Source organism: Lissotriton vulgaris, chromosome 3_1 (genome assembly GCF_964263255.1).
Source record: "Lissotriton vulgaris chromosome 3_1, aLisVul1.2, whole genome shotgun sequence".
Classification (NCBI taxonomy): Eukaryota; Metazoa; Chordata; class Amphibia; order Caudata; family Salamandridae; genus Lissotriton; species Lissotriton vulgaris.
The window spans coordinates 237,984,395-238,008,638 of record NC_141689.1 but is presented as its reverse complement, the minus strand read 5'-3'; the positions used below and the strand labels follow the sequence as shown (position 1 = coordinate 238,008,638).

The 24,244-nt window shown below is 46.0% G+C and overlaps 1 protein-coding gene across 2 annotated transcripts in view; it reads left to right on the top strand.

The window, feature by feature from the left end:
* Positions 1-24,244, top strand: part of ST8SIA5 (ST8 alpha-N-acetyl-neuraminide alpha-2,8-sialyltransferase 5) — a 410,270-nt gene that overhangs the window by 218,642 nt on the left and 167,384 nt on the right. For both annotated transcript variants that reach the window (XM_086960349.1, XM_086960348.1), the window contains one exon: positions 14,204-14,290. In XM_086960349.1, coding sequence (XP_086816475.1) covers positions 14,204-14,290 — 87 coding nt within the window. The remainder of the gene's footprint in view (positions 1-14,203; positions 14,291-24,244) is intronic.

The following is a 24,244-nucleotide window of genomic DNA, read 5'->3' as shown; positions in this document are numbered from 1 at the left end:
ATTAGATTAAATTTACATAATTAATTATTTATAATTAAATTACTTCCCACCCTATTCCCCTATAAACCCACATCCCGCTACAGATTTATATTACACAAATATTATTAAATATTAATAACTTACCTTATTTTCGATATTTTTGTTGTCTATATTTTATCTAGTCTATATTATGTCTAGTCTATATTTTTGATTCGATATTTTGGCTATTCTAGTCGATATTACTCGATATTTTTGTTGTCTATATTTTGTCTAGTCTATATTTTGTCCAGTCTATATTTTTTACTCGATATTTTGTCCAATCGATATTTTGGAATCGATATTATGTCTGTTTACCGGGGAGCTTTTAAGACGTATCAGTGTGAAATACATACAGGAAGTCATAAATGACCTCTCCCTTAAAAGAGCAGCAGAGCCCGATAATCTTCCAGTTATAATGCTCAAGACAAATATTGACTGGTTGGGCGGGATTGACTTTAGGTTATTTAGAGTAATTACATTAACAGGTTTGATACCTGAAAATAAGAAGGATGCAATCATCAAACATATACATTAGAAAGGCCCAGCCTCAGACCCTTAGAATGATACATTGACTAGTTTGATGGATGTGGGGGAGAAGGTTTACGGACAATGTATTCCTAGAAGTCTGAAGAAATGGGTTGATGGGAATGCCCTTCTCCCAACTGAGCAGCAATGCTTTCAGGAAGGGCAAGCTATGATGGACAATTGTTTTAGCCTATGGTCAATTGACAGGAAGGCATTTTAGGTAAGGAGAACCTAATTTGCAATTTCGTAGACTTTCAGGAGGCATTTGACCTAGTAAATCATGAATTATTGCGGGTTAATCTAGAGCAGTTCAGAATCTATTAGGGTCTACTAGGCATTCTGAAGGAACTCCAAATGGGGAATTGTTTTACAGTACAATTGGAGAACGTTGGCAGCCTATCAGAAAAGATCAATATAAGGAATGGCAGGGCTGTGAGTTGGCCCCAACATTATTTTCACTCTATTTAAGTGATTTGCCTGCATTTGTGTCGGGAACTGTGTCCTTGTACCCTAAAATGGGAGGTTGGCAAGTGTTGTGTCTGTTTTATGCAGAAGATTTAGTAATTATATACAGGACTCAAATGGGCTTCCAAAGAAAATTGAATGCATTCCTTTGATATTTTATTGACAAAAAACATTTGGTAGATATGGATACTGAAATGGAGAAAACCCAAAATATTGGTATTTGGGCACAAGATGAAAAAATTCAATTGGTGTCTGGAAAAATCCAAGATTGCTAAGGTGAATATGGAAAGATACTTGTGTGTGCATTTTTCATCTAATCTGAGCTGGAAATTCCACTGTGAAATTGTAAAGGCGAATGCCATGCCAACAATAATAAGGTTATGTCATTTTAGGAAGGAGTATGGTGGGTCAGATCTTGGCGCTGATGAAGAAGAGGGAAAGTATAGAAGGTCAATGTTTAAAAATAGTTTTGAATTTGCCTAAATCGAATATTGTTCAAGTGATAAGGCTGGAGACCGGTTTGGCATCCTGGTTCTCTCTGTCTGAGAGAGCCGCATCGAAATTCAGTAATAGACTTTTAGAATCAGGTGATAAGATACAATCATATGGTAGAGATGAGATTGTGAGAAGCAAACTAAAATGAGCTGCGAGTTTTAGAGGTATCGGTCAAATGTAAATTTCTCCTTGGACTCACCTATAATCACAATACCAGTAAGAATCCGGAAAAGTAAAATGCATTTAAGAATAGAAACAAAATCCATAGGAAGAGATTTCAGGTATATCCTTACGAAGAAGTCCAGAATCCATATATGGGATTCATGGCAAAATAGCATAGCATTCCCTTACTTATTTTATTTGGCTAATCCAAAGTGAGGCAGGACATATTTGGATTTAGAACTGGTCTTAAACTTTTTGCCGCAGTGGATATTCCGCTGGGGTGCGGCTGAATGCGACGCGTGCCTAGTTCGGACGGCCCCCGGCCGTCCGCTAAACACGCCCACTGTGACGTTGGATGGCCGGGGGACGTCTGATGCATCGAAAAGGCTAATCTCTTTTATAATCGTGTAGAGCTGGCAATGTGGTTAAAAGAGAATGGTAGTGTTTCCAAATACGGGTTGAAAATGAAATGAACTAATTCCCATATTTTATTAGATTGCTTATTTTTTATGATGGAAAGATAAAAATGGTTAACACACATTTTAAAGAAATATGGTTTGCTGTATTGATGGGAAGCCACAAAATACCTATTTCATATGCAATGTTTTGATGTGGTCTGCACAAAAGTATGGCTTTTATTGGCAATTAAGAGAAAAATAATTGTTTATATTTTAATGACTATAAATGTATTTATTGTTTTTAAATTTGGATGTATATGTTGTTATAATGCTATATGCTTAATGGATCAAAGTCTGAGTAAACATATATTTTTAACTGAACACTTCTCTGTTGATGGTGTGTAATCCTCCTATTTCACCAACATTGACCTTCTCTACCCTGCTCTCCATTGTCAACACTTCCCTCACCCCGGCATCTGCCCAGAAGCTCTCAAGACAGGCCAGAGTCTCCCATTCCTAAGGAATCCCACAGTAGACCATGAAGACCTTACCAATTACCAGCCCATCGCTCACCTGCCGTTCATTGGCAAGAGCTTTTAAAAAGCAGTCTATGTTCAACTCCAAGATTACATTAATGCTAACCACCTCCTGCACAACTTTTTGATTCAGGCTACAGATCACAATGCAGCACGAAGACTGCTCCATTACACATCGTAGAAAATGACCCCTTGACCACAGTTGGTGATGACCCCTGGCTTGTAAACCTCTCAGCTTCCTTTAACACTGTCGACCACACCATCCTAATAAACACCCTGGAGTCTCAATTGAGATTCAGCAACAGGGTCCTTCACTTGTTCTTCTCCTACCTTTCTAACCAATGGCAGTTTGTTCACATTAGTGTATCAACAGGTAAACTTGTCTACAAGGGATTCTTTCTTCTACTTATTCTCATAAGTGTCTCGATGCTGACCGTGTGTGCAGCAAATCATTGTACAGAGCAGTGCCCGTCCTCGAACACTTAATGAAGTGATTGGCCATGTTGACACTTCAAACTTTGTTTTCGTGGACCGCTGGAAGAGCGGTTGCCCCAGTGTGCTTCCCACATTCCCAAGACCTATTTGACAATTGCTTTGTCACCGCCAGCAATCTAATAGTTGTGCTTTTGACTTCAGATATGATCTTAACTGACCAGACTACATCAACTACTATAAGTCAAAAATGTAGTTTCCCTAGGGTCATTCAACATATGAAACCACCGTCGATGGTCCAGCAGATGTCTTCACTACATAGAGCGAAACGTCGACAATTGCACCCATTTTCTTTGTGATTTTTCTCGCTAAAGGATTTGTTTTCTGTATAATCAGTTACAATTTCCTTATGTTTATATTATTTGGAATGGGTGACCACATTAGTGAAAATGAGATAACTGCAGCAAACAAAAACATATAAATCTTGATCACTGTGTGTTTATATATGTTTATATTGGCAGTATTTCCTGTACCCTTTATTATTGTTCCAATATAAATTTGTATTTCAAGAAGTATACACCCATCTGTGTTTTGTTCCTTTACAATTTTTTGTAGATCTGTTCATGTTGAAAGAAGTAATTACGCTTTCAAAATAATATTGTAAGCTAGTGTTTAGAGCATAATACTGATGATTCCTAAAACAAGAGAATAAGTAGAAGAAAGAATCCCTTGTATGCACGTTTACCTGTTGATACACTAATTACCCAAGCCTGCAAGGGCCTATTGGGTTCCCCACTCATTCGTTCACTAATTTGTTCACATTGGCACCTCTAAGTCCCGAAATAGCCCTATCACCTGCAGAGTCATTCTATCTCCGGTCATCTTCATCCTCTACCAGGTGTCACTAAGTGCTTTACTCATGAGTAACAGCATCAAGATCCACTAATATGGTGATGATAACTCTACTTGAAAGTCGCTTCTGGTCCAGACCTGGATGTGCAGCGCCTACCTGAAGCTCAACCCCACCAAGATAGAATTTCTATTATTTGTCGAGGATAACAAAAAGGAAACAGTACAAATCTGTACTACTTGAGAGGTAGCTCTGATATTTGAGTATTAAACATGATCTAGATAACCCGAGGGATATGGGATGAAACTGTAATACAAAAAATGATGTATTTTAATGTAGCCTCCACTTTAGATCCTTCCCCTATGTGAGCAACTAAACTAGATACTCCTACAGGATGTACCTACCATCTGCTTGGAAATAAGAGTCCTTCCACTTCAGATTGGCTTACCTCTCAATACATTTGTAACTACCTCTCTGTCATCAGTTCCGCTGTTCTACTGAAAGCCTGGCCAATGACCAACTATTGCACTTCAAAGAGACCACCAAATCTTTAGATATTTCACAAGTTGATTTCAGAAGCATTCACAGCACAGAATCATTTTTGTCTGTCCTTTGGGATGTTCATGCTACTTCAAAGAGGGTGGGATGGCCAAATCTCACCTCGATGCTGAAGACCCTAACAACTACAGGCCTATTGCCAGCTTGCCTTATGCAGCAAAACTAGTAGAAAAACTGATGAATATTCAACTATCACAGTACATTGAAGACCACCTCCTATTAGACGATACCCAGTTTGGCTTTCGTAAACACCACAGCACCGAGACAGCACTTATCAAGGCCACAGACGAGATAAGAACAATCCTAGACCAACGAGGGACGGCAGTACTTATCCTGCTAGATCTGTCTGCGGCCTTTGACACGGTCGATCATAACATCTTGATCGACCGTGTCAATGCTATAGGTGTTCGGAATAAGGCCAAGGATCTTCTTACCTCCTTTCTCTCCAACCGCACACAAATGGTACAATTGGGAAACTTCAGTTCTGCCCGGATGACAATTCCTTGTGGCGTCCCCCAAGGCTCATCCCTAAGTCCAACGCTATTTAATGTCTACGTGACAGATCTAGCTAGGGTCATCAAGGACTTTGGGATGAGCCTAACATCCTACGCAGATGATACCCAATTGATACTAGCCATAAAAAATAACGGAGATAAAATTGCGGCTAATTTTCAACAAGGAATGAAGACCATCAGCAACTGGATGACGACCAATTGTCTTAAGCTAAACTCTAATAAGACGGAGGTAATGATCTTTGGAAATGTGTCCCCCATTTGGCCAGGAGCATGGTGGCCCAATGAATTAGGCTCCCCGCCTATACCTTCTTCTAAAGTTAAAAACCTGGGGGTACTACTAATTGACAAATTAACATTTGCTGCTCATGCAAATTCTATAGTTTCAACTGCCTTCTATAAACTTAAATCTATCAAAAAGATTCTTCCTTTTCTCCCTCCCGACTCAGGTAAGACATTAGTCACGGCTTTTGTTATGTCAACCCTGGACTACTGTAATGGACTTTTCATTAATACTCAACAGAAAGTCATTCGCAAACTACAGTCTGTGCAAAACGCAGCTGCTAGAATGCTCTCTGGGACCCCAAAATTTAAATCTATCTCCCAAGTGATTAAAAATTACCACTGGTTGGCAGTAAACAATCGAATCAAATTTAAGGCACTTTGTATAGCCTATAAAGCCTCCCGTAAGCTAGGGCCTCGCTTCCTCATCAACTCCTTGGCATTCTATGCCCCTAACAGAACCTTACGCTCCATGAATGCCCTGTTGATGACTGTCCCCCGAACTAAAACAGCTTCATGGGGTGATCGCCGTTTCATTGTTGCCACATCCAAACTATGGAACTCACTTGATGCGGACATCAGATCCTGCCCGACTCTTACCCTCTTTAGAAGGAAAATAAAGACCTGGCTTTTTAACCAGTAAATTTTGTTATCTTCCCGTTTTGAGCTGTCATTATCTAGCGACGAGACGCCTTCGGGCATTTGCCTGCGCTTAACAAATCTCATTAATAAATAAATAAATAATAAATAAATGGCAATCCTCATCCTCCTTTGTCTCTCTTCGATCTTCGACATGACCTTCCAATCAGTTCTCATGGATCGCTTGTATGGGAAAGGGGTTCGATCATGCACTTACCTGGGATGGATTTTTTCTGTCTGAGTGAGCTTAAGCTGTCTCTCTTCCATCACTCCTGTGCATCTTTAAGTCTCTTACCTGCAATGTTCTTCAGGGCTCGACTCTTAATCTGACACTCTTCAGCATCTCTATTTCCATGCATGCCTTTCCCACCAAATCGCAAAGTTTCACCTGTTTTTCACTTTATTCAGCTGAGTAGCCACATGGATGATAGCACTCAAGCTACCTAGAAGTATTTTAAGAAGAGCTCATGGCTAGCAAACTGTTACCCCTCCTCACTGGCCCCTTCCCCTCATGTTGCTGACCATGTTTGAAATCTAGACTTTATCTTTGACTCCCTTCTGTCAATAAAGACCCACATAAATAAAGTTAACCATTTTCCTACATTGGAAAACTCTGCTTCTCTTTACTACCTCATACAAGAAGTGTCATTAATCAGTGATCTCAGCCTACATTGATTATGTTAACTTTCTTTTCCTAGGCCTATCTGTGAATCTCATGACCAGGCTCCAGGCGGTGTATATCGTCATGCCCCAACTCATTCTAGAGCTGCAGAACTGTAAATTTCTTCTCATCAAACTTTCTTTCATGCTGAAATGTTTCACATGCTTCACTCTTCCATCTGGCTGGTGGGCCCATATGTCTGACACTTCACTAGGAGGACGTCCATTGTCATTCCTTTCAGTTAAAACATGGAACTCATCACTGCCTTCACTTAAAACTGTCTACAATTAGTCCGGTTTTCACAAAATTATTAAAACTTGGCTTTTTGCTACCAATGTTGTCTGTATCCAATATACTATTCGCCAGTGAGTGTCTTGGTGGAGCCCTCAGAACTTTGAAGCTAAGACCAGGATGCCCTCTCTCTGGATAACAATGTCCTTTACAAGTCTTTATCACCATAAAATATAGTAAGAACTGCAATGTTAGTGTCACCTGAGGGGTAATTCTGCTGTCCTGGACCTGAATCTGTAGATGCTGTGAACCTGAGGGATAACCCTGCAGGATGAGTTCTGAGTCTGTAAATGGTGTAGAACCAGAGGAATAGCCCTGCTGGATGGGTCCTAAGTCTGTGGATGTTGTGTTTCCTGAGGTACCTGCTGGATGGGTCCTGAGTCAATAGATGCTGTGTAACCGGAGGAATACCTCTGCTGGATGGGTCCTGAATCTGTGGGTGCTGTGTATCCCGAGGCATAACCCTGCTGGATGGGTCCTGAGTCTGTGGATGCTGTGTATCCTGAGGGATAACCCTGCGGGATGGGTCCCGAGCCTGTAGATGCTGTATATCCTGAGGGATGACCCTGCTAGATGGGTCCCGAGAATGTAGATGCTGTGTATCCTGAGGGATAACCCTGCTGGATGGGTCCTGAGTCTGTGGATGCTGTGTATCATGAGGGATGACCCTGCTAGATGGGTCCTGAGTCTGTGGATGCTGTGTATTCTGAGGGATAACCCTGCAGGACGGGTCCTGAGTCTGTGGATGCTGTGTATCCTGAGGGATGTACCTATTGGATGGGTCCCGAGTCTGTAGATGCTGTGTATCCTGAGGGATAACCTTGCTGGATGGGTCCTGAGTCTGTGGATGCTGTGTATCCTGAGGGATAACCCTGCTGGATGGGTCCTGAGTCTGTAGATGCTGTGCATCCTGAGGGATAACCCTTTCGGATGGGTCCTGAGTCTGTTAATATTGTATATCCTGAGGGATGACCCTGCTAGATGGGTTCCGAGTCTATAGATGCTGTGTATCCTGAGGGATGGCCCTGCTGGACACGTCCTGAGTCTGTGGTTGCTGTGTCTCCTGAGGGATGACTCTGCTGGACAGGTCCTGAGTCTGTAGATACTGTGTATCCTGAGGCATAACCCTGCTGGACGGGTCCTGAGTCTGTGGATGCTGTGTATCCTAAGGGATGAGCCTGCTGGATGGGTCCAGAGTCTGTAGATGCTGTGTATCCTGAGGGATAACGCTAATGGATGGGTCCTGAGTCTGTAGATGCTGTGTATCCTGAGGGATGACCCTGCTGGACGGGTCCCAAATCTGTAGATGCTGTATATCCTGAGGGATAACCCTGCTGGATAGGTCCTGAGACTACAGATGCCGTGTATCCTGAGGGATAACCCTGCTGCATGGATCCTGAGTCTGTGGATGCTGTGTATCCTGAGGGATGACCCTGCTGGATGGGTCCAGAGTCTGTAGATTCTGTCTAACCAAGTGAACAGTGCGCGATTGGGTGGTAACTCAACACCACCATAACGATCTAACCTGAGGGATAACCCTGCTGCATGGGTCCCGAGTCTGTGGATGATGTGTATCCTGAGGGATAAACCTGCTGGACGAGTCCTGAGTCTGTGGATGCTGTGTATCCTGAGGCATAACCCTGCTGGATGGGTCCCGAGTCTGAGATGCTGTGTATCCTGAGGCATAACCCTGCTGGACAGGTCCTGGGTCTGTAGATGCTGTGTATCCTGTGGCATAACCCTGCTGGATGGGTCCTGAGTCTGTAGATGCTGTGTATCCTGAGGGATAACCCTGCTGCATGGGTCCTGAGTCTGTGGATGCTGTGTATCCTGAGGCATAACCCTGCTGGATGGGTACTGAGTCTGTAGATGCTGTGTATCCTGAGGGATAACCCTGCTGCATGGGTCCTGAGTCTGTGGATGCTGTGTATCCTGAGGCATAACCCTGCTGGATGGGTCCCGAGTCTGAGATGCTGTGTATCCTGAGGGATAACCCTGCAGGATGGGTCCTGGGTCTGTGGATGCTGTGTATCCTGATGGATAACCCTGCTGGACGGGTCCTGAGTCTGTAGATGCTGTGTATCCTGAGGGATGACCCTGCTGGATGAGTCCTGAGTCTGTAGATTCTGTGTATCCTGAGGCATAACCCTGCTGGACGGCTCCCAAGTCTGTAGATGCTGAGTATCATGAGGAATAACCCTGCTAGATGGGTCCCGAGTCTGTAGATGCTGAGTATCCTGAGGGATGACCCTGCTAGATGGGTCCCGAGTCTGTAGATGTTGAGTATCCTGAGGGATGACCCTGCTAGATGGGTCCCAAATCTGTAGATGCTGTGCATCCTGTGGCATAACCCTGCTGGACGGGTCCCAAGTCTGTAGATGCTGAGTATCATGAGGAATAACCCTGCTAGATGGGTCCTGAGTCTGTGGATGCTGAGTATCCTGAGGGAGGACCCTGCTATATGGGTCCCGAGTCTGTAGATGCTGTGCATTCTGAGGCATAACCCTGCTGGACGGGCCCCAAAGTCTGTAGATGCTGAGTATCATGAGGAATAACCCTGCTAGATGGGTCCCGAGTCTGTAGATGCTGAGTATCCTGAGGGATGACCCTGCTAGATGGGTCCTAAGTCTGTAGATGCTGTGCATCCTGAGGCATAACCCTGCTGGACGGGTCCCGAGTCTGTAGATGCTGAGTATCCTGAGGGATGACCCTGCTAGATGGGTCCTGAGTCTGTGGATGCTGCGTATCCTGATGGATAACCCTTTTGGATGGGTCCCGAGGCTGTAGATGCTGTGTATCCTGAGGCATAACCCTGCTGGACGGGTCCCGAGTCTGTAGATGCTGTGTATCCTGAGGGATGGCCCTGGTGGACTGGTCCTAAGTCTGTGGATGTAGTGCATCCTGAGGGATGACCCTGTGGATGCTGAGTATCCAGAGGGATAAACCTGCCTGACAGGTCCTGAGTCTGTGGATGCTGAGTATCCTGATGGATAACCCTTTTGGATGGGTCCCGAGTCTGTTAATATTGTATATCCTGAGGGATGACCCTGCTGTATGGGTTCTGAGTCTATAGATGCTGTGTATCCTGAGGGATGGCCCTGCTGGACACGTCCTGAGTCTGTGGTTGCTGTGAATCCTGAGGGATGACTCTGCTGGACAGGTCCTGAGTCTGTAGATACTGTGTATCCTGAGGCAGAACCCTGCTGGACGGGTCCTGAGTCTGTGGATGCTGTGTATCCTGAGGGATGAGCCTGCTGGATGGGTCCAGAGTCTGTAGATGCTGTGTATCCTGAGGGATAACGCTAATGGATGGGTCCTGAGTCTGTAGATGCTGTGTATCCTGAGGGATGACCCTGCTAGACGGGTCCCAAGTCTGTAGATGCTGTATATCCTGAGGGATAACCCTGCTGGTTGGGTCCTGAGACTACAGATGCTGTACATCCTGAGGGATAACCCTGCTGCATGGATCCTGAGTCTGTAGATGCTGTGTATCCTGAGGGATGACCCTGCTGGATGGGCCCCAGGGTGGCCCCAAGCTCTGGGCACTCCCCCCACCCCCAAGGAAAGCGTCAAGAGCCTAGGAGTGTGGTTGGACAGGAAACTTTCCTTTGCCACCCAGGCTACTAAGCTGTCCGCCACCTGCTTTGGCATCCTTAAAACTCTAAGGAAAGTCCTTCCACTTCTACCTCTAGAAGCGAAGAAAGTGGCAGTACAAGGCCTCATTCAGTCCCGCCTGGACTCAAATAATGCCCTATATGTAGGGGCTCCCGAGATGACCCTCCGGAAACTCCAAGTGGTGCAAAACTGCGCAGCACGCACCCTGCTACAGATTCCACGAGCCCAGTCAGCCAGACCTGCACTAAAAAGTCTTCACTGGCTACCAGTCAAGCACAGGGTGACATTCAAGGCACTGTGTATTGCGCACCGGGCCTTTTGGAAAACAGGACCCGCAATTAACAGCAACCTTGTCATCCCCTATCACCCAAATAGGAACCTCCGCTCCACCGAGGCTTTCTTGGCAGTGGTTCCTAGAGTGAAGAGAGCTAGATCCGGGGGCAGGTTGTTCTCACTGAACGCAGCTAAACTTTGGAACACCCTCCCCCTTTCACTCCGTTCCAACCCGGACCTGCTCGCATTCCGTAAAAAGTTGAAAACTTTATTATTCGCCAAAGCCTCCGAGCTCTAATCTGTCACTCAGCATGTCTCTCCAATTCTTACTTCAGCGCTTGGACGCCCTTGGGCAGCAACCGCGCTCAATAAATTTATTTCTAATTCTAATTCTAATGGGTCCAGAGTCTGTAGATGCTGTGTATCCTGAGGGATAAGCCTGCAGGACGGGTCCTGAGTCTGGGGATGCTGTGAATCCTGAGGGATGAACCTGCTGGATGGGCCCAGAGTCTGTAGAAGCTATATATCCTGAGGGATGACCCTGCTAGATGGGTCCTGACTCTGTGGATGCTGAGTATAACCCTTTTGGATGGGTCCCAAGTCTGTAGATACTGTATATCCTGAGGGATGACTCTGATGGATGGGTCCCGAGTCTGTAGATGCTGTGTATCCTGAGGGATGACCCTGCTGGATGGGCCCCGAGTCTGTAGATGCTGTGTATCCTGAGGGATAACCCTGCTGGATGGGTCCCGAGTCTGTAGATGCTGTATATTTTGAGGGATGACCCTGCTAGTTGGGTCCTGAGACTGTTGATGCTGTGTATCCTGAGGGATAACCCTGCAGCATAGGTCCCTAGTCTGTGGATGCTGTGTATCTTGAGGGATGACCCTGCTGGATGGGTCCCGAGTCTGTAGATGCTGTGTATCCTGAGGGATAACCCTGCTGGATGGGTCCTGGGTCTGTGGATGCTGTGTATCCTGAGGGATGACCCTGCTAGATGGGTCCTGAGTATGTGGATTCTGTGTATCCTGAGGGATAACCCTGCTGGATGGGTCCTGATTCTGTAGATTCTGTGTATCCTGAGGGATAACCCTGCTGGATGGGTCCTGAGTCTGTGGATGTTGTGTATCCTGAGGGATAACCCTGCTGGATGGGTCCTGAGTCTGTAGATGCTTTGTATCCTGAGGGATAACCATAATGGATGTGTCCTGACTCTGTGGATGCTGAGTATCCTGATGGATAACCCTTTTGGATGGGTCCTGAGTCTGTAGATACTGTATATCCTGAGGGATGACCCTGCTGGATGGGTCCCGAGTCTGTAGATGCTGTGTATCCTGAGGGATGACCCTGCTGGACACGTCCTGAGTCTGTGGTTGCTGTGTATCCTGAGGGATGACTCTGCTGGACAGGTCCTGAGTCTGTAGATGCTGTGTATCCTGAGGCATAACCCTGCTGGATGGGTCCTGAGTCAGTGGATGCTGTGTATCCTGAGACATAACCCTGCTGGATGGGTCCTGAGTCTGTAGATGCTATGTATCCTGAGGGATAACCCTGCTGCATGGGTCCCGAGTCTGTGGATGCTGTGTATCCTGAGGGATGACCCTGCTGGATGGGTCCAGAGTCTGTAGATGCTGTGTATCCTGAGGGATAACCCTGCTGCATGGGTCCAGAGTCTGTGGATGATGTGTATCCTGAGGGATAACCCTGCTGGACGGGTCCTGAGTCTGTGGATGCTGTGTATCCTGTGGCATAACCCTGCTGGATGGGTCCCGAGTCTGAGATGCTGTGTATCCTAAGGCATAACCCTGCTGAACAGGTCCTGAGTCTGTAGATGCTGTGTATCCTGTGGCATAACCCTGCTGGATGGGTCCTGAGTCTGTAGATGCTGTGTATCCTGAGGGATAACCCTGCTGCATGGGTCCCGAGTCTGTGGATGCTGTGTATCCTGAGGCATAACCCTGCTGGATGGGTCCTGAGTCTGTAGATGCTGTGTATCCTGAGGGATAACCCTGCTGCATGGGTCCAGAGTCTGTGGATGCTGTGTATCCTGAGGCATAACCGTGCTGGATGGGTTCCGAGTCTGAGATGCTGTGTATCCTGAGGGATAACCCTGCTGGATGGGTCCTGGGTCTGTGGATGCTGTGTATCCTGATGGATAACCCTGCTGGATGGGCCCTGAGTCTGTGGATGCTGTGTATCCTGAGGGATGACCGTGCTGGATGAGTCCTGAGTCTGTAGATTCTGTGTATCCTGAGGCATAACCCTGCTGGATGGCTCCTAAGTCTGTAGATGCTGAGTATCATGAGGAATAACCCTGCTAGATGGGTCCCGAGTCTGTAGATGCTGAGTATCCTGAGGGATGACCCTGCTAGATGGGTCCCGAGTCTGTAGGTGCTGAATATCCTGAGGGAAGACCCTGCTAGATGGGTCTCGAGTCTGTAGATGCTGTGCATCCTGAGGCATAACCCTGCTGGACGGGTCCCAAGTCTGTAGATGCTGAGTATCATGGGGAATAACCCTGCTAGATGGGTCCTGAGTCTGTGGATGCTGAGTATCCTGAGGGATGACCATGCTAGATGGGTCCCGAGTCTGTAGATGCTGAGTATCCTGAGGGAAGACCCTGCTAGATGGGTCTCGAGTCTGTAGATGCTGTGCATCCTGAGGCATAACCCTGCTGGACGGGTCCCAAGTCTGTAGATGCTGAGTATCATGGGGAATAACCCTGCTTGATGGGTCCTGAGTCTGTGGATGCTGAGTATCCTGAGGGATGACCCTGCTAGATGGGTCCGGAGTCTGTAGATGCTGTGCATCCTGAGGCATAACCCTGCTGGACGGCTCCCAAGTCTGTAGATGCTGAGTATCATGAGGAATAACACTGCTAGATGGGTCCCGAGTCTGTAGATGCTGAGTATCCTAAGGGATGACCCTGCTAGATGGGTCCCGAGTCTGTAGATGCTGAGTATCCTGAGGGATGACCCTGCTAGTTGGGTCCCGAGTCTGTAGATGCTGTGTATCCTGAGGCATAACCCTGCTGGACGGGTCCCTAGTCTGTGGATGTAGTGCATCCTGAGGGATGACCCTGCGGATGCTGAGTATCCAGAGGGATAAACCTGCCTGACAGGTCCTGAGTATGTGGATGCTGAGTATCCTGAGGGATGACCCTGCCTGACAGGTCCTGAGTCTATGGATGCTGTGTAACCAGAGGGAGTAAGCCTGAGTCTGGTCAGTATGTATAAGCGGAGGAATTCTGCAAAATGTGTAATTGTGGTTGCAGAAATCCCTTCCCGTGATCGCAAATAGGATTTCCCAGCGTTCTCCTTGAAACCTGGGACTATTTCCGGGTTCGACCTTACAGGCACATGAAGGGCTATGCAGATTGCAATGAACGTTTCTCTCTGTTTGCCTTTTGAATCCTAGTCAAGATTGTGTCAAAACTGCATGCTAGAAAAATCGTGAAACATAACTAACCACATTTTAAATATTTTCTTCAGGGTGAAAGAGTCTGAGCTGTTTGAGAGATGGAAGAGCCTGCAGGTGTGCAAATGGGAAATGAACACAACAGAAGCCAACGCTTTCAAGTAAGCAGGGTCAATGCAAATCGTATCACAGTTACAATCGAATCCTTAAAGTGTACTCTAAATTCAGAGGTGGGAGGGCGTGGCTGAAAACTGGAGCCTTCAAGGGGAGAGTGGCAGAACGCGGTCTCTCCCCTGAAGAAGGGAGTAAAATGCGGAGGATTGATTGCATTAAACTTTACATCTTATAAGCAGTGGTGGCCGCCACAAACAAAGGGTGATGGGGCAGGTGGAGGAAATGCGGGACAGGGAATGTGTGTGGGAGGGGTTGGGGGGGGGGGAGGGGTGTGTGTGTCATGCAGGGGTCGGGGTTTCGGTGGTGTTAGAAAATAATATATATATATATTTTTTTTAACTTACCTTTAGCTGTCGGCTGCCTCCAGTGTTGCGCTGCATCTTCTCTTCCTGGTCCCAGCAGCCCCTGGGACATACTCCTATCCTATCCTGCAGAGCAGCGCGTGGATCGGCTTGAGCGGGCTAGAAAGACGCTCCGCTCAGGCCAGGGAGTCTGTGAGGGTTTCTCCAGCATGGCTGCCCAATGCAGCCAGGCTGGAGAAACCTAAGTACGCATTTGTGTTTTGGCCGGCTGAGACACCTGGCCAAACCCACATGAGAACTTAGGAAGGGCAGGTAGCACTCCTCCTCCCCCGCCCATGCCTCGGCCCCGCCCCTCCCTACAGCGTTGGCTCAGAGCCGGCAAATTTAAAATAAAACAATGCAAGCACATTGTTTTATTTTTCATTTGCTGGCTCTGAGCCAGGCAGTGAGGCGACGAAGTGACATGGTATTTGCTCCCTTAACTGCAGATCCTTTCTAAGGAGGCCAGGAACTGCAGTAAGAGATGCCAACCCTTGAGTAATTGTGTCAGGCTGAACTCTCCCCCCAGTTACCTGCCATCATGAGATGTTGGGCGGGAATGCAGAAAAAGTGCCGGTCCTTGAATTAATAAAGCACAGTATTGGCTGTGGTTCCCAATTCTGGGTCCTGCTTTCAAATGTGTGCGTTACAGCATCAGGTAAAACTTGGAATCATGTTGGGCTGTATCTCCCAAGGATATGCTGTTCCTTCCTACTCTTATGAAAAACAGTGGTCCATAGGATTACATTTTCACAAAACAAATACAAACATAGACTCCAATCAGTACTATATTGACTCGTTTTTTCAGTGCCCAGCCGGGCCTGAAATTTTATTTCAAATATAAACAATTTTAAAAGACCATCAAAGAGGTCTAATGCGACAGCTGATAGGGTACAATCCTGTACCTATCCAAAGTACACTCAAAAAGAATTCGAGGGTAAGAAAGTAAGCAGAGAAAAGAGGGTAAAGAATATCAGGCAAAAAGAACATGGGAGCCAATTGTCCCTTGCATCAATAGCATATTCGCAAGGCAAGTTCAGACAAACAATTCATGTAACAGTGTCAACACAATGGGAAAGTTACAGAATTGAAAAAAGTGTTGACGGCGTTTCGATCCCCGGCTCCTAGTGAACTGGGATCATCATCAGGACTTAAACAATGTATTGCCTGTATGTGCTTTTTTAAAAAAACCTTTTCGAGCGATCTTCAGGAGCCTCCTGTGAGTCTAGGAGAGATGGTTGGGTGGAGGGCTGGTGCCTCGATTTCCTATTCCGATAGGTTTAGGATTGTTGCCATAAGTTCCTATCCTGCATCGGATAATATCCCGCTTAGAACGATTCGAGAATCACGGGGCGATATAGTGTATCCAGACCTCTTGAGAGTATACACTCTAATTATTCCAGAGTCTTAGCGCAGAGGCAATACTCCTTCACTCGTGATACGAGCAAAGTGCGGGCGGTGTACACAGTGGCAGTCCGCCGGCTTCACGGTAATCCTTCCTACTCTGACATCTTGTTTTGTGGGAGAGGTGTGGGGAAGCGGTCCCTACGGCTGACTCCTGAGTGCAGGGCTTGCGGTTCGATCTCCGGCGACAGCTCAGCTCAGCACTATGTGACTCAGGGCAATAACTCACTTTATCTACCCGATGGCCCCCAGCGCTTTGAAACCTAAAGGGGTGATATGTCAGCACTTTACAAAGTTGGCTTATTATTATTATTTGTTTTGTGTAAGGAATGGCATGCAGGTTTGCTGGTTTTCATTAGGCATCCCCACCAAGAATATCAAGATGTTTTGAAAAATTATAATTTTCTCTGTAGTTAAAGGTCTAGGAGATCCATCTGCCCCCACTTAGGCTCTTAACTGAGCACTGTGGCTTGTCGTTTTTTGGACATTCCTCATGAATTTCGGTTGCAAATATAGTTCCCCTCTGCCATGCAGCCACTTAGGACAAGTCAGATCCTGTAGGTGGACAGGGGGCATGTGCTTCGTATGACCCTCAGCCATTTATTCGCCAACACATGAAAACCCATTGGTCTAATCAGGCAGCATCTGCAGCTATCTCTGCTGAGACCAGTGTAACATTTATGCTTCCCTTGGAAGAACAGAAGTAGTCTTCTTCTTTAGATTGTGTCTGGGTCAGTGCTTAATTTGTAACAAAATAAGAGCTAGGGCTCTCGTTAAGAGGCTACGGCACCTTCCACCATACATTGTCCATGCTATGCAGCCAATTATAGTAACACCACACCTACTAACCATCACACTCCAACAAGTGTGACAATTTTAGACCCCCAAAGCTATAAGAATGGCTTGGGCGGCAGTAAATAGTCATTTTGAATGAATATAGCATTCATAATTAACTGTTGTTGTGGTCATCTCAAAATTAGCTACACAGCGCCACCTTGTGTCAGGCTGTAACAAACGCTGGTGCTGACAGTTAAGTGCCGGCGCCGAGGTAGTGTAGAGGTGCCATTCTTAACTTGTGAACTAGCCGGTGACTGGAAAATGGTTGCCACCCAATACTATCTACTTTGTTGCCCTATGCCCACCTTCCTTTGCAGCACTTTCTCTTTGCTTTAATGTAAACATGCCCAGAAACCCTATATCCAAACATCACCATAACTCGACAAGCCAGAAGGGCAGACAAAATATCGAATGTGTGTGCTTGTGCCTGAGTTTATATTTATGGTGGAGTTGGGCGGCTTCAGTGGCTTTTGTACACCGAGGGAGTCACCAGAATGGGATCCATGCCTAATCTGAACAGAATCAGCGATAAAAGTGTGTTTTGTAAATATGGAGCCAGCCATCTGTAGATAAATAAAGTCTCTCTAACTTCTTACATTAAGTTAATTTAAATGTTTCATGACAGGCAAGACCAACTGACAGCCTGGGTGACTTAGGCCATTCAATAGGTACTTGCGCCTGTCCACTCACTCCCAAAGACATTTGTGTGAGTCTTCCTTACTTACCGGCTCCATGATTTGTAGGTTGTACATTACAAGGCCATCAACTATTAATTATGACTTTTGTTCTATTTCTTGAGAGTGGAATTGTGCTGTGTATGGACTCTAAGAGCATTTACTTAATTTCCTTGATTGTCATTGTATTGTTTTGTCGTGTAGTTCCTATAAACCTATATAATATTTGCGTGTTTAGACAACATAGACTGAGGGATTGGTGTCCAGACTGATTCCAGACAACCCCACTGGTTATGTTCGCCTGTCTAGCAAGGAAGTTCACAGTGCCACTGTAAACTCCTCTTACCAAAGAGAGAATAGTTCTTTGCAACTATTGAACATGACAACCCTGATCCCTCAGAATCGTGGAAACAATGCAGTACTTTTCGCTCAGTCACTCGTGCTCGCTTTGTCTCAGAGAGATACACAGAATAAACAGTGGGGATGTTTTCAACAATCATTTATTGAACCAACGTCATTCTAGTGTAAAATCGGTGTGCTGAAACAACCATAAGACAGAAACAGATATAAATGATTACAAACACCAACAGAGTAAAAGAATGGTAGATTCCTACCATTGTGCTAAAACAATGAATACAGGTAAGTATATAAAATACATGACAGTAATAAATGCATACTCCTATGATGCAACCCTAAATAGATGTACTTAAGTGTACCTAGCCTGTATGTAGGTGTAGAGCCAAGAATCCCCCTAGGATAAAGCCAACCCCATTATCTGAAGTGAGAAACTGAGGGACCCTGTCATGGTCTCGAGTATTAATAATCAAAAAAGGGGGCCAAAACTGGGGTTTCAATGCAAGAACTGGTTTAAAAAATACAAAAATGAACAATGAAATACATTTTATATACAAATGTATTTCATTGTTCATTTTTGTATTTTTCACGCACTAAAAACAATGTGTTAATATTTGAAAACAAGACCGTTTGCAACAAATAAAATTTGCTCGGTTCAATAAGTCAACCGGTTTTTTTGATTCAATCGAAATAACCCTAATTTAAACCAGTTCTTGCATTGAAACCCCAGTTTTGGCCCCCTTTTTTGATTATTAATATTAGTTGGACTCAGCCTCACTGAGTAACGAGTCAAGACCCTTTTTTGATTCATGGTCTCGAGTATGGCACCTCACAAGGGATGTCCGACTTCTGCGAGTGTCTGCATGCAGGAACCTCAGCATCTTGTGTCAGTGTGTCTGCATGGTAGTCCTTTTTCTCCTCTCCCCGGCACAGCAAAGTTATAGTGTTTATATACCCAGAGTAGTACCCTCAGGCGATCTACCTTGCTGTGTCATGTCGAACTAGGATGACAGAAAGAATGACCCTTATACATAGTTATGCAGAAGAGGGTTGTCCTGCAGAGGTTCCAAGAACCCTCATGCATAATGAATGAGGCTAGTTTTTGGAGAAAACCCATGTCATTTAAGCAGTACCATAACTAGGTAAAAGGTCAGTACCAAGAACAGTTATTTAGTGTAATGACAGGGGAAATACAGGTGAAAGGTTTGGTGCTAACTGAGCCTATATTGGGGCACCTGTATGAAACATAACAGTTTATTAGTTGAAGGTGTGACATAAGTTTTAATTATTTCTCACTCCAAAAATGTGCTTTGTTCCTGTGTTAATGTTGATAGGAGATTTACGTATCGCCTATCAACCACCTAACACTGTGATGGCTTCTGCAGGATGAGGGAGTTGCCTGAGTGGGATCAATTCTAATGCCCAAGGCAAGCCGCTTGGCAGTCAACCTCTGAAAATGTTGTGGCTCAGCGTGTGAGTTAATGATCCTTAGGTCTTCCTGAATTTGCTTAATGGCAGAGTTGACTGTTGGGAAACTGCACCTCCAGTTCTTGTTGCAGATGCAGGAAACATGGGGGTTTCGTCTGTGCAGTTTTATGGACGGAACACAGTGTTTTCATTTGCCAGTTAGTATTGGTGGTCCAGTGTGTTTTATAGGTTACCAGCTGGATAACAAGAACTGCACCTCCAGTTCTTGTTGCAGATGCAGGAAACATGGGGGTTTCGTCTGTGCAGTTTTATGGACGGAACACAGTGTTTTCATTTGCAAGTTAGTATTGGTGGTCCAGTGTGTTTTATAGGTTACCAGCTGGATAACAAGAACTCAAAGTGAGGTTGCGTCTCTACAGGCAGCTAGTAAGGCTGGCAGGGGGCAGTGGTAGCATGAACCTAAGGCCTGTGCCTGTCTCACTGCAGTATTTTGGTCCTGCAGAAGATGCAAATTAAGTAAATGCTCTTAGGGCAATTCCACTCTCAAGAAATAGAACAAAAGCAATAATTAATATTTGATGGCCTTATAATGTGCAACCAACAAATCATGGAGCTAGCAAGTAAGGACTGTCCATAGTGCGGTGGTAACTACTGCTAAGCTGCAGATAGACTGCCTGCTAAGTGGTAGGAAAACAGACTTTTTTGAAGCATTGTAAGGTGCAAACATAGAGTGCTGTCAGACATATAACCCAGACTCATTACTGATGGACTGCCATGGAAACTAACTTCTCAAAGCTGGGTCCAGAAGGATATCATTGTTCCCAGAATTCAGATGTTCTCCAGTATTAGGGGTGTCTTTCATAGATTCACATGCCTGAATCATTCCCCGTCGTCGGAGTGGAAGTCCCACGGTACATAAAAAAGCAATAATATGCCATAAATATGTAGTAAATACTAAAAAAAATCAAAGCAGGACGTAAAGTAGCCAAAGCTACAGTAGAAAAAACTTCCACACATATGACTATCCCAGTCATTTTGTATAGTCCAAACTACAGCCAATCAGGCGCCAGCACCCACCAGAAGGTTCTCCCCAGAGGCTCAGGCTCCCAGATTTTCTACCGCACGTCGTGTGAAGGGAGTCTCCCTGAGCTCTGCTCAGTTTTCTTCTCTTTCTTCCTTTTGGATCTATTCTTCAAGGATGTCTTCAAAGAAATCTCTGTTTAGAGCCTGTGATTCTTGTGGTAAGCTCCGGCTTTTTAAAGAGGATCCCGACAAAAAATTTATTTATTGCCTGTATCCAGATCACCAAGTCAAGGACTGTAAGATCTGCAGAACCTTTCCTCAGAAGTCTCTCACAGACAGAGAGGGTCGGTTGCTTTTGTGGCTACAAAAGCTTAAGGATTCTGATAATCCTGTGTCTGAGGTTGGCAGTATTGCCTCTGGTTTCTCTTCAGCGTCTAGAAAGAGGCCTGCATCTGAGGTATTGCCATCTCCTGGAGCTAAGGTTGCTAAAAAACATCAACCTTCTAAGGGGTCTGACAAGCCTTCCACTTCTAAGGCTACCCCCACAGGCAAGGACATAGAGGGTTCTTCTGCACCTCAAAAACGGTCCACCATAAGATTGCCTTAGACAGCCGACAAAGTTTCACCTCAGGCTTCATCTTTATCGTCGACGACGCCATCTTCTGCCTCATCGCCAACGAAGACCTCCGTCGACGCTACATCTACGTCGACAGTGACATTCTCATCTCCCAAGCCCCAGATGATCATGTCGACGGCCACTTCTTCACCAACTATGGTCTATGTTTCTGTTAGACCTCTCTCGTCGACGGCGGCCGTCGTCGACGCCTCGTATTCGACTCCCCTGAAGGCTTTACCGTCGACTAAGAAGATACCGCCGACGGGCTTGTCGACGAGCTTCACTCCGTCGATGAAGTTACCACCGTCGACGAGGGCGTAGACGAATATTGTACCGTCGACGACGATCCTACCGTCGGCGAAGCCCAATCCGACGACGACTGTCATCCCGTCGATGAAGCCTGTCCCGTCGACGAAGTCTACACCGTCGACAAAGCCTGTACCGTCGACGAATCTCGTTCCTTTGACAAAGCCCATTTCGTCGACGAAGTCCATTCCGTCGACTAAGTCCATTCCGTCGACGAAGCCTGTGCCGTTGACGAAGCCTATTTCGTCGACGAAGTATATGCCGTCAAAGACGGAACCATTGACGTCTGCTACATCGGCAGCGGTGGACACACCGTCGACGCCGCAATTGTCATCTTGCACTGCGTTGCAGGTCTGGTCACCGTCTATGGTGTTCTTAACACCGAAGCAGTCTATAGTTCAAAAGGCGTGAATCAACTTTCCAGCTCTCACCTCCACATATTTCACCTCAGAAGATGCCGTCGCAGGTTCCTGACCAGCTTTTAGACTCTGACAGTGAGGATGAGGTGGTTCCAAGGACATTCGGAGCAGCCACTAGTCGTTCTGAGTTAAATATAAAGTTTCAAGAAGAGGAACAGGAGGATATACAATCACCTGTACGAATGGCGTCCCCTGTAGACAGTGTCCCTGTCTCACAGGTGCCAATTGCTTTACTTACCAACCTACAGTATATGTTGGATGATTATTATAGAAGGTTTCCGCCATCTGAATCTACAGGCTCAGTGCCTGTTACTCCGGCTGCTGAAGCGCCTTTGCCAGTTTTTCCACTGGCAAATCCTTCTTCACCTCCACCGCTCAATCAGCCTGCGGATCCACAGTCTTTGGATGAAGATGAGCAAAGAGAGGAAGGAGAAGTACAGGATGAGTCGGAGTGGGATGAATACCAGGTGCAAACTCCTTCTCCTTCACCTCAGACTGTCTCAATCTCACTGCCGGTGGACGTGGGTAGCTTCCACCTTTTGATGGAGCGTGCAACTAAACTCTGTCTTATTGATATGGAACACATGGAACAAGACTGTTTTCTATATGACTTTAAAGATCAGCCCAGGAAACAGATCAAGTCTATACCCATCATTGACTTTATTTGGCAGGAAGGAATAAAGGTCATGGCAACCCCGGCATCCATTCCTCCAGTCTTGCCACGAATGGAAAAAAAGTACAGGGCACCGGACAAATCACCTGCGTGCCTCATTGGACAGCCGAAGCCTGATTATGTAATTGTCCAAGCAGCCCAAAAGAGGGCTAGAAACCCTTCCTTTCCTGTTACAGCCCCGCCGGACAGAGATGGTAAACGCCTAGATTCTATTGGGAAGCGCGTCTCCACCACTGTTCGAGCGGCTAATTCATTGGCCATCTTAGGAAGATATGACCGACAGATGTGGTCGGATATTGCACCGTTTATTGACCTCCTTCCTGAGCCTTTCAAGGCGGAGGTGCTGAAGATCCTACAAGAAGGCCAAAGAATCTCAGAAGAGATTATTGATTCAGCAGTTGATGTGGCCTCAACTGGCTTTCGACAACTAGCGGGCGCTGCGGTTCTGCGTAGGCAGGGTTGGCTACATTCCACTTCCTTCAGGCAAGAGGTCCAAAATAAGGTATTGGACATGCCATATGATGGTGAATATCTGTTTGGCCCCCAAGTGGAGGAAGCCTTACAGACGATAAAGAAGGATACGGAAATAGCGAAATCCTTGGGCACCCTTCAATTCCGCAAGCCGCCCTTTCGAGGAGTGAGAGGACGGGGATCGTCCTCCAACAGAGGTGGATACAACCAACAATCCTCCTACAGACAAGGCAATCAGTGCTATCAGACCCAGCGCTACCAATCTTATGGCCAGAGAAAGTCTACTTATACCCAGAACAAGGGAAAGACAAATTACAGCGGAAAGGATAAGCGCCAATGAGACATTTTACCTGCCACCACCACTGCCCCACTCTCGAGGAAAAATTGGAGGACGAATATCAAAATTTTACTCAAATTGGCTGTCAATAACATCAGACAAATGGGTCCGGGATATTGTGGCCAGGGGCCATGCCCTAGAATTCGAGCAATTTCCTCCAAATGTCCCACCGAAAGGACCACCTCCAGCTCACCTGAAGGAGCTGTTTGCCCAAATCAAATTGATGATACAAAAAGGAGCGATCGAGAGCGTACCTCAGAAGATGAGGGGAATGGGGTTTTACTCCAGATTTTTCCTAATAAAGAAGAAAAACGGAGAGTGGCGCCCGATCCTAGATCTTCGCGCTCTAAACAAGTACTTAACGAAGTTAACATTCAGGATGTTATCGCTTCAGGAAATATGACATCTTTTGGCAGCGGGAGATTACATGGTCACCTTAGATCTCCAAGATGCATATTTCCATATCCCCATTCTACCTCGCCACAGGAAATTCCTGCGCTTCAGGGTGGCTGGCAGGGATTAGCAATTCAAAGTCCTTCCTTTCGGACTACGGTCAGCGCCAAGAGTATTTACGAAAGTTTTGGCTCCAGTGGCGGCGCACCTCCGGCTGGAGGGGATTCAAATTTTCCCATAATTAGACGACTGCCTTATAAAGGCCAGTTCTCGCGAGGTTGCACATTATCATCTACAACAGTGTCTACACCTGTTTCAGTCTCTGGGTCTGTCCGTCAACCTCAGCAAACCCCAATTAAAACCTTCTCAAAGACGAGCTTTCTTAGGAGCAACATTGGACACCCAAAAGCTCCAAGTTTTTGTCTCGGAGGAGAGACAAATGAAGATAAAACACATGGCGCAGAATCTGCTATCAAGAAGGTCAGTTTCAGTTCGACTGTACAAGTCTTTTCTGGGGATGATATCATCTTGCATCCCATTAATACCAAACTGCCGACTCAGGATGAGACCGCTTCAGGAAGAACTGAGCTTGCAGTGCCTACAGGTCTGCGGCACTTTCGAAGATCTCATCCGGATCACACCGCTCATGCGGAATTCTCTCCTCT